The sequence below is a fragment of the Osmerus mordax genome, chromosome 1 (genome assembly GCF_038355195.1).
Source record: "Osmerus mordax isolate fOsmMor3 chromosome 1, fOsmMor3.pri, whole genome shotgun sequence".
Lineage (NCBI taxonomy): Eukaryota > Metazoa > Chordata > Actinopteri > Osmeriformes > Osmeridae > Osmerus > Osmerus mordax.
In genome coordinates, this window is record NC_090050.1 from 25627780 (window position 1) to 25638595 (window position 10816).

At 52.1% G+C, this 10816-nt stretch overlaps 1 protein-coding gene across 3 annotated transcripts; it reads right to left on the reverse strand.

Moving 5' to 3' along the window:
* Nucleotides 1-292: 292 nt before the first annotated feature.
* Nucleotides 293-10462, reverse strand: lrig2 (leucine-rich repeats and immunoglobulin-like domains 2). Of its 3 annotated transcripts, XM_067241926.1 has the most exons (19): nt 9448-10462; nt 8807-8881; nt 8391-8525; nt 8065-8208; nt 7502-7645; nt 7077-7220; nt 6507-6650; nt 5373-5453; nt 5228-5299; nt 5017-5085; nt 4686-4849; nt 4241-4552; nt 3777-4058; nt 3149-3580; nt 2911-3063; nt 2624-2728; nt 2384-2511; nt 2263-2344; nt 293-1392 (listed from the first exon to the last, which is right to left on the reverse strand). In XM_067241926.1, the coding sequence occupies exons 1-19, from the start codon at nt 9636-9638 to the stop codon at nt 1184-1186; spliced, it is 3066 nt and encodes a 1021-aa protein (XP_067098027.1). In that variant the 5' UTR covers nt 9639-10462; the 3' UTR covers nt 293-1183. The 3 variants fall into 3 exon arrangements, with proteins under 3 accessions (XP_067098027.1, XP_067098019.1, XP_067098010.1); XM_067241918.1 differs by having other exon boundaries at nt 293-1389; nt 2263-2511; XM_067241909.1 differs by having other exon boundaries at nt 2263-2511.
* Between the last annotated feature and the right edge of the window lie 354 nt (nt 10463-10816).

Consider the following 10816-nt stretch of genomic DNA (forward strand, 5'->3'; position numbering starts at 1 on the left):
ACTGTCAGTCAGTCAGTGGAGAAACCAGTCAGTGAGCCTGAGGGAGTGTTGGGTCTTTCCAGATGCTTCTCCCAGTCTCCGGTCACAAGGCTGCCCAGGCAGGTCCAGATCCCTTCTGGGCATGGCAGAGGGGGCGGAGCTCTCGACCTCGTACCTGGAGGGAGTCACGGACACCTGGCTGCACCTGAGTGTCTGCCCTGGACCCAGCCCCGCCCCTGGCCTCAGCCCCAACCCTGGCCTCAGCCACGCCCCTGGCCTCAGCCACGCCCCTGGCCTCAGCCACGCCCCTGGCCTCAGCCAAGCCCCCAGCCCTACCCCCAGGGTCTGTATAGGTCGATGTCTCCTACTGCATGGCCTTCAGGGTCCTCCATGGCTCTGTGAGGCATACATTCATATCTCCCTCTAGAGAGAGAGAGAGAGGGGAGGGGAGAACAGAGGGAGGTCATGTTCATAGCCCATGTGTCCAGCCCAGAGAGACGTCCGGGGAGAGGTCTACAGAGAGACTGATAGAGCAGGGTGTGTCTTGTCCACAGACCGCTCCAGACTGAGAGGAGGGCGTGTCTTGTCCACAGAGCGCTCCAGACTGGTAGAGGAGGGCGTGTCTTGTCCACAGAGCACACCAGATTGGTAGAGGAGGGTGTTTCTTGTCCACAGAGCGCTCCAGACTGGTGGAGGGCGTTTCTTGTCCACAGAGCACACCAGATTGGTAGAGCAGGGCGTGTCTTGTCCACAGACCGCTCCAGACTGAGAGGAGGGCGTGTCTTGTCCACAGAGCGCTCCAGACTGGTAGAGGAGGGCGTGTCTTGTCCACAGAGCGCTCCAGACTGAGAGGAAGGCGTGTCTTGTCCACAGAGCGCTCCAGACTGGTAGAGGAGGGCGTGTCTTGTCCACAGAGCGCTCCAGACTGGTAGAGGAATGTAAACAGAGAGGAGTCTTTGGCAGAGTTTGATGGTGTGTCTCTTTGGAGGTAGAGGGGTATAGAGCGGGGGCGGGGGGGGGGGGGAGAGCAGGGCATGTGTTTGTGTAGGTGGCGTGTGTGGAGGGCGTGTGTATGTGTGGAGGGCGAGGGTTTGTGGAGGGTGTGTGTGTGTGTGTGTGTGTGTGTTAGGGGCTCATGCAGGGCAGGTCTCCTCCTGATGTGGAGGGTGTGTGCGTGTGTGTGTGGAGGGTGTGTGTGTGTGTGTTAGGGGCTCATGTAGGGCAGGTCTCCTCCTGAGTTAGTCCTGTAAGAGGCACTTCTGTGGTCCAGTTTGGGGGCCGCCCCCCCCTCCTCCGGCACCTCGCCACTGGCCAGTCCAGGTGGGGGGGCCCCGCGGGGGGCGGGTGGCTGGGGGGGGCCGGGCGGGGTTGGGTCACGTCCTTCCCCCCAGAAGGAACGTGAGGAAACTTCTGCTGAGAGAGAGAGAAAGAAATATGTGAGACCCCACCTACTGTAGACCTCATCAGACCACTGTGACCTCACCGGACTACTGTGACCTCACCAGACTACTGTGACCTCACCTGACCACTGTGACCTCACCTGACCACTGTGACCTCACCTGACCACTGTGACCTCACCAGACTACTGTGACCTCACCTGACCACTGTGACCTCACCTGACCACTGTGACCTCACCTGACCACTGTGACCTCACCTGACTACTGTGACCTCACCTGACTACTGTGACCTCACAGGTGGATGTTCTACTCTCAGCCTGGCGCTCTACTCAGAAGGACAGCCACATTGTGTTAATGAGTGTCTGACAATCAATTAAAGACGCTGTAAAGCAGAACTGAAAATGAGTTTTAAGTTCATCACACCACAGAAGAATGTGTTGTTAACTACCCATCCAAATTCTAATGAAAAAGCTAAATCAATTGCAGACAGAACAGCCATACCTGCAGTCTCTGAGTGTTTTATGTGTTAATTACTTTGTCATTGCATCTACCAGCTGAGTAAGTGATAGGTCGCTGTGACGTAGATAGGTTGGGTTTTGCCCCGCCTACAGAAAACCTGAGCTGAAAACAGGTGAGAAAATGTTCAACGGTCTAACTCCACATTTCAGTGCGACAAAGTTTTCGCGCTTTGCACATGCTTTCAGGAACTCATTTCAAACGTATATAATGTACTGGGGGCAAATCATGGAATTTGCTTTACAGCATCTTTAACCAATCAATCAACCGGCCGTGAATATCAATTAACCACTAACTCAACCAAATGATTAAAATAACTAATTAATCAACAAATCAACCAACAGCATGCATCAACCAATCAACCACTCACCGCTGCAGCTGTGCTGAGGGTGTCCCCCGGCCCCCAGGCGCAGGGAGCAGTCCTGGCTGGTGTCTGGGGCGTGGCGTGGGGCCTGGCTGGCACCCCCGGGGGGCTGGGGTGGCGGGGCAACCGGCAGGGCCTGCTCCAGGGCCTCGTCCTCAGACAGGTAGGTGTAGGGGCAGTACTCACGCGGCCGGGAGTACATGCTGCCGTTGTCGTAGCAGTCAGAGCAGGTGACCAGTGGGCCTTCAACGCCCCCTGGTGGAGGGAGGCAGGAGAGGAAGAACTTGTCAAACAAATCTGATTATATAATGCATGTGTGTATATATGTGTGTGTGTGTGTATGTATGAGTGTGTGTGTGTGTCTCACCCCCCAGCCCCTCAGTCTGTCCAGGATGAAAGCTGCTGGTGAACAGAGAGCTCCCTCTGCTAGGCTCTGCCTCCACCTCGCTGCCCGTGTCTCCGTAACACACACCTGGACACACACACATGTATACATATATATACACACACACACATATTGGTTTAGTACCCAGTGAAACACTGTTCAGAGTATCGACACCCAGCCCATTGATCAAGAAGTGTGTTTATGTGTGTGTGTGTGTGTGTGTGGGGGGAGGGGTGATTGTGTGTGCGTGTACGGTTGTGAGTACCCACCGTCGGTGCCCTTGTGAGTGTGTGTGTTGGAGAGGGGGGGCATGAGCTGCTGGTGTGATCCGGCCTCCGAGCTGCTGTATCCCTCCGCCGGCTCTGACAGAGTCCCTTGAGAGGACAGGTAGCTGGGGATGTCTGCAGGCAGGGTCATCTCATCTGGACACACACACTTCCGCTTTACACAAGCCGTTACCTCCAAACACACACGCACACAAGTCCCACCCTAAACACACACACACACCTGTGTTGGTGATGCTGTAATCCTCTCCCCTCCTCCTCATGTGGTATATGACGATGACCCAGACCAGCGAGGTTCCCACCACACAGCTGACCACCACCATGACCACGATGCCCACGGTGGCCCAGCCGTCTGCCTCCCCCGCCTCGCAGCCTGCCTGCGGGGCCACGCCCAGGTACACCTGCCCCCGCTCTGTCCCCAGCGTGTTGGACATGCTGCAGGTGTACCTGCCCGCGTCCCCCGGGCCTGCCTCCACGATGATAAGTAGCTGATTGGCCGCGGCGAAAAAGTGGCGCTCCGTCAGGACCAATGGGCTGTCGTCTTTGGTCCAGTTGATGCGGGGGGCGGGGCTTCCCCCTGCGATGCACTGCAGCACGGCCGTCTCCCCGCGGGCCACCACCCTGTCCTCCAGGGGGCGCAGGAGGGACGGGGTCTCTGGAGGGAGACATGAGCACTTTAGAACATAAACACTGAATACAGACAGGCAAGCAGGCAGACAGACAGAGACAGACAGACAGGCACAGACAGACAGGCAGGCACAGACAGGCAGGCAGGCACAGACAGACAGGCAGGCACAGACAGACAGGCACAGACAGAGAGACAGGCAGGCACAGACAGGCAGGCAGCGTACCCAGCACAGTGAGGGTGGCGTTGGCAGACAGGCTGCCTGCTGTGTTCTGGGCGGTGCAGCTGTACACGCCCATGTCCTCCGTCTTCACGTTGGCGATGAAGAAGATGTCGTCATCGGGCATCACGTGCATCCTGCGCTCACGGGCGGCAGGGAAGTCCGTGCCTCCGTCCTTCTGCCAGGCGATCTGGGGTGCGGGGTGGCCCTCCGCGGCACACTCCAGCCTCGCCATGGTGCCCGTACGCAGGGTCAGGTCCATGGGTGTCTTTAGGAAGGAGGGCAGTTCTGGAAGGGGGGGGGGGGAGTTTAGACACACCCAGACCCTCCTAATCACACCCAGACCCTCCTAATCACACCCAGACCTCCTAATAACAACCAGACCCTCCTAATCACACCCAGACCTCCTAATAACAACCAGACCCTCCTAATCACACCCAGACCCTCCTAATCACACCCATCCTCCTCACCGTTCACAGTGAGCCTGGCCCTGTTGGAGTAGTTGGAGCCGAAGTGGTTGGAGACGACACACTGGTACCGCCCCTCGTCTGTGAAGTTGACGTGGAGCAGGTGGAGGAGGGAGGAGTGGAGGAGCTGGCCGTCCTGGAAGCGAGCGTACGTCTGCACCTCCGGCTCGTACAGCAGCTCCCCGTCCCTCCGCCAGGCCGCCGTCATGGGGGAGTCACTGCTGCTGGCGGCCAGGCAGCTCAGGGTCACGTTGGTCCCTCTCAGGACGGTGGACGACTCTGGGTGGGTGGTGATCTGGGGCTTGGGGAAGTCGTCTGGGTGGCGGGAGGACCAAGGAGAGGGGGGAGAGAGGGAGGAGGGGCAGGGGAGATAGGAAGGAGGGGAAATTGTCAGCTAAACGAACACAGCTCTTTAAAGTGAGACGGTAGGGTGAGGGTCCAGACTGACCACAGAGCAGCAGGCCTGGGGCCACCTCCAGCACGCTGTGGCCCTGCAGGGGGGGCGGGTGGGCACACACAGCCCTCACAGAGCCTTGGAAGGGCTGGCCAGACAGCCAGGGAGACAGCCACTGCAGCAGACAGTCACACAACAGACTGCTGCTGTTCAGGAGACTGGGGGGAGGGAGGGGAGGGGGAGGAGATGACAGGGGAAGGAGTGGGGAGAGAGAAGCAGGTCAAGGTTACACCAACATGATCCCATTAGGGTCAATCTTTTAGCAGTCAGCGTTCCCCGTGTGCCTGTAGCCAGCAGACCACAGGATGAGACAAGCTCCACTCACAACTCCTTCAGGTGCATGTGGGCCACAGCCTCCGGATGGATGGACATGATCCCATTCTTACTCAGGTCTCTGAGGGGGGAGGGAGAGAGAGAGAGAAGTAGAGAGGTGGAGGTGAATGCACTGTACCTTAACTCTGACCAGCAAAACACTAGAACTATGTGCCTCAAGGTGAAAAGCGTGTGTGCGCGCGTGTGCGTTCACAGATACTAACAGGTGTTCCAGCTCGTCCAGGCCGTCGAAGGCCTTCTTAGTGATGGACTTGATCTTGTTCCGCTGTAGAATCCTGCAGGAGTTAACTTTCAATTAGATAAAGTGTACATAGCTAGTCCCCCTAATCCACCTGCTGCCAGACTTACAGGGTGGTGAGCTTCTTCATCCCTACAAACACACCAACAGAGTCCTCGATGGCCCAGGAGATCTCGTTGTTCCTGATGTCTCTGGGATCGGAACACATCGAAGAGAACATAGAACACTCAGAAACAATTCAAGAACATTCCATAACCGTTTTGTGGCCACATTCTAGAACCACTTGGTGAAAACATTCAAACATTCTAGAACCCCCTCAACAGGGGGAGGCGTTCTAGAAGGTTCTACTGTGATATCTACAACACAATGATCTACAGGAGGATCACCAATGAGGTAGAAGGAGCACAGGAGAGTTACAGGAACAGTTCATGAAGTCAACGAGGTAGACTGACACAAGAAAGATGAAAACACAAACACACCAACAAGGAACAACAGAAACCTACTGTCCAGAAAGGCCTTCGTCAGAATGCAGAAAACCACAAACGTGTTAGATGCCGATTGTTGTAGGCTACACTCTTGAGAATGACTGAATTGAGACTGTATTGTGTGTGTGTGTGTGTGTTCGTCAGAGGGCAAAAGTACACACATCCTTCACTCAAGTAGATGTACAGATACTCATGTTTAAAGACTCTGGTTAAAGTTCTGACTACACTTTTTCACTCAAGGTGAGAAGTATTTTTTTCCCAAACGCAACACATAAAATTCCTATTTTTGTAATAAATAAAAAAAACTTAAAATTCTTTCAAGCTTAAAAAAAAGTTTCACAAACAGTTTGTTTCAAAGGACTGATGGTTTGCCCCTTAGACTGTACACGTGAACAGCCCTTTCGCTACTGCTGCTGGGTCATTCCGTTAGTGCATGCACCCCTTATGGCTCCACTTGTACAGCCAATCAGAGTGCAGTCTGGGGATGCTCGCGCTGACGGTACCCAGTGGCGGGAATAGCAGATCAGTGGACTGACGATACAGAAGTATATGGTGTTGACATTTCAGTTTAAGGATTAGAGTGAGAGAGACTTTGTGTAAAAACATTTTTTACAAATATATTTTTCAACCTTTCTGAACATTTTTGAAAGAGAGTGTGTGTGTGTGCGAGTGTGTGTGCGAGTGTGTGTGTGTGTGAGTGTGTGTGTGTGTGTGCGCGAGTGTGTGTGCGAGTGTGAGTGTGTGTGAGTGTGTGCTTACAGGGTGCGCAGGCTTGCCAGGCTGCTGAAGGCTCCCTCCCCCAGGTGAGTGAGAGTGTTGTCCCCCAGGTTAAGGCTCTGTAGCTGGGCCAGCCCAGCCAGCGCTGTCCCCTCCAGACGGCTCATGTGGTTGAAGGACAGGTCTCTGAGGACGACAGCACACAGAGAACAGAACACTCAGCACTGGGGCCAGCTGTTCCCCGAGGCTGGGGGAGCAGGGAGTCATCAAGGACTACAAGGAAACAAACATGGCTGCCTGGTCCTGAGAGGGTGTAGCTCAGTGGAGGAACATTCAGCTGCAGATCAACAGCTACCAGGTTCAAATCCCCCCACCACCACCCTGCCTGTACGTCACTTCTGAGAAAAGCATCCACTAAATCAATACATTGCATAACATACAAGGAAGTGACGACACTTGTCCTAGTGGACCAGACTCAGTTAGCAGACGCTTTTATTCAAACAGACATACAAAGAAGAATCTCACATGAGCTCCACCCATCTCAGTAGGATGTGGGTTCTGGTTTGGATCAGGAGGTTGTGTGTGGGCTTGGGGAGAGGTTGTGTTACTCACAGCTCCTCCAGGTTGTGGCAGAACTCCCAGGAGTCGGGCCGGACGAGGGTAAGGCTGTTGTGACTGATCCTCAGCAGGCGAAGCTTCCGCAGGCCGTACAGCCAGCCCTTGTTGACCTCTGTCAGGTTGTTATGCTCCAGCTCTCTGACACACACACACACACACACTCACATCAGGACAGGGACAACATGCACTCCTCAGACAAAGGTGCTTAACTCCTTGTCTAAAGTGATGCCCCATATTTTATCAAGATACCTGACTGGCTATTATCCCAAACATACACAGGATCAATGACATACACAGTCCTGTCAATCATTCTCCATCTGACCTCATTGTATTGACGTACGGACTAGGCCTGGTGGAACCAGCTCTAGTGGAACCAGCCCCAGTGGAACTAGCCCTAGTGGAACCAGCTCTGTACTCACAGCTCTTCGATGTTGTTGAGGCCGAAGAAGGCTCCGTCCATGAGCTTAGTGATGCCGTTCCTCTGCATTTTCAGAGTCTTCAGCGCCTCCATCCCTTTAAAGGTCAGACTGTCCACCATCTTGATCTTGTTGCGCTTGAACTCCCTGGAAACAAGTTCAGAAGGTTCATAGATGGTAACATAATATATTACATAAAAACAATGCGACTCAAACTCAACACAAAGATCGTAGGTTGCTAGTATAATTGTTGCGCACACAACACATTGCCTTTGCTCACTGTACTAAAATATTAAGATCTTGAAATTAAAAGAATGTAATGTACAACTCTTATAGCTGCTTTAACACTGACTATATATATATATAAAATTATTCAGGCCTTCACATTGGATTCATTTATAATATTATCAAAAAACAATACATGGAGGGTTTTATATTTACAGTTCTGCATTTCATTATTAATTATGAATAAAATGAAACCATCATCAGAATCAGAAAGGGTTCACGCTAAAACACATGATGTTGTGGTTTAGCGTGAGACTCCCACAGACAGACACACGACTCACAGCAGCTGCAGCCGCGGCAGCCTGAAGACCTTGTAGGGCAGCAGGGCGATCCTGTTCCTGTTCAGCCTGAGGACCAGCAGGCTGCTGGAGATGTTGTCAAAGCAGCCGGGCTCCAGCAAACTGATCTTGTTGTTGCTCAAGTTCCTGAAGCACAAAGAGGGGAACGATCAGGAGGGAGGTCGCTTACGTCACAAAACAACAACAACAAATAGCATCGCCTGGAAGCACAGACACAGAGGTACATCTCGGGGTGACCTGGTCCACATTCCCCACTGCTAGCGCTCAGCCAGGTTGTGTCCAGTCAGACAGACAGCAGCACGACTCACAGATATTTCAGCTGCATGGATGGAAAAGCCCCGGCCTTGATCTCAGAGAGGGAGTTGGAGGAGAGATCCAGGGTCTCCAGGGACACGTACGGCTGGAGAAGAGGCGTGGCCAGCTCAGAGATCCGGTTGTGGACCCTGGGTGTTGGGAGGTAAATCACCCTTCATTTAGCAGACACTTTTATCCAAAGCGACGTACAAATATTGCATATAGAAAGTACAGCACTCTACTACATTGTTCTACAGTAGAGGTTAGAGCAACATCGACATACAGCAGCAATCTGCATGGCTTAGGAAACAGGTGGGAAACATTTTCCTGGTGTACTGTGTGATAGTTCTCTCTGGTATAAGTGATTGTGTACACATTCCCCCCAGTTTGTAACACAGTGATTAAAAGGGAGTGAGTGATGCAGACTTACAGACTCAGACTGGTGATGTTAGAGGTCACGTCCCCTAAATAAGGGACAGCTATCAGGTCATTGTGATTCAACGATCTGGAAAACAAAGGCACGTCATCGGGATAAATTGATCCATTACATTACATTTAGTCATTTAGCAGACGCTCTTATCCAGAGCGACTTACAGTAAGTACAGGGACATTCTCCCCGAGGCAAGTAGGGTGAAGTGCCTTGCCCAAGGACACAACATCAGTTTGCATGACCGGGAATCGAACTGGCAACCTTCGGATTACTAGCCCGCTTCCCTCACCACTCAGCCACCTGACTCCCCACCTGATCTGTACCTATATCTGTAATTAGCTTTGTACAAATGTAAGTGTCACCACTGTGCTATTCTAATCCCAGTGCTTTGGAAAGTACACTTCCATGCAGTGATTTCTTGCCACATGAGTTATCTCATCAGCTAGATGGCGAGCGGAGCAACTTACACATGAGTTATCTCATCAGCTAGATGGCGAGCGGAGCAACTTACACGAGTTATCTCATCAGCTAGATGGCGAGCGGAGCAACTTACACATGAGTTATCTCATCAGCTACATGGCGAGTGGAGCAACTTACACATGAGTTATCTCATCAGCTAGATGGCGAGCGGAGCTACTTACACATGAGTTACTCCATCCGGTAGATCCAGGGGTGGCACCGACAACTTTTTCCTACTGCAATCCAAGACATGGACCTCGTCGGATCCCATCCGACACGAACATGGAGCCGGACAGGACTCCAGTCCCGATGCAGTCAGACTCATCACCGAGAAGACTAGTACGGCCTGGTGGACGGTCCAGCCTTCCGCCATCTTACTAGCTGAATGCTAACTAGCTTTGCTATCAATACGTGGCTACTGGTTAACCAAGAACACAGTTACAAAACGTTTCAGCGACACGAAATAACCCTTACAACTTGATATTAATCATATATATACATGATGCTACAGAAGTCATAAAACCCATCGCTTGTTTTTCACCGTAAAACACATTTGCCCAACTTGCGAGCAGCATCACGGCACTGATTTCTCTTCCTTCCCTGCCTTCTTGGATTGCTTCCTTCCGCTTCAAATCTCGCCAGAACTCCTGAAGTAGCTAGCAGAGCTAACATTAGCTAACCTTCTTCAACAAATCAAAGCTGTCATTGTTTTTCATAGTGTGTATTAACTATGAGACTATCTTTCAACCGTTAAACCTAAATCGTGCAGTTTTATTAAATCCTATGACTTTAGACATTGCATATCCCTGGTAGCGTTCCTTCGGTGAAACAACAAAAGCGCCTTGCGTTGCTGACATGGATACCCCGTCCAACCCCCTCCAGCAGCTTGTTTACCGGTGTCCTATTGGTCCGTCTGCATGTTCGTCAACCGAGCCCTCTTACCTGATTGGATTGACGTTTACTTGTGATTAGGTGCGTTCGACATGGACTGCGGCTGCATGAAACGACCGGCGAGAGTAGCCGCTTGCAGTCGGAGAGGAGTTGAAAACGGCTCTGTAAAGTCGGACATTCCAGCTTCTCGTGGTTTGCTGCGTTGACGTCAGTCATGGCCGATCAAGCACTGTTTGCTTACTTTACTTTATTTATAATTAAACTTAGTCTTTCCGTTAGTGAAGAGGCAGACTAAAACCCTTTCTTCAAAATGTTTTTAATTCAATTAAACTGTTTGGTCCGGATTTGAGCGTTGGCGAAACTGAAGGTGTCAAAATAATTACAAAACACGCGTCAAAGTTGTCGTGTGTGAGTCTAGCCAATCATGAAATAGCTGTGTCGTCATTAGAACCCTTGCAGTTGCTCTTGAGAAAATGCGCTCGGCTACACAGCCGGCAGTTCTCGAATCGATCTTACGGTACTTTGATGGCTACGTCACAGTGACCTAGCCTCGGCGCCGTCTCAAGTCGGACAAAAAGCCTAACCAGAATTCACTGTCTCAAGTCAGCCGCCTGCAGCCGGCTGCAGCGCTGCATGAAGTCAGTTCATGTCGAATGCACC

Excerpts from the sequence above, each read along its gene's own strand:
- lrig2 (XM_067241909.1), bottom strand. The coding sequence starts at position 9,638 with ATGGCGGAAGGCTGGACCGTCCACCAGGCCGTACTAGTCTTCTCGGTG. Across the intron at positions 8,882-9,447 it reads CCGGATGGAGTAACTCATGT|ATCGTTGAATCACAATGACC; the intron begins GTAAGTAGCTCC and ends TTTGTTTTCCAG. Across the intron at positions 5,300-5,372 it reads ATGAAGAAGCTCACCACCCT|GATTCTACAGCGGAACAAGA; the intron begins GTAAGTCTGGCA and ends TAACTCCTGCAG.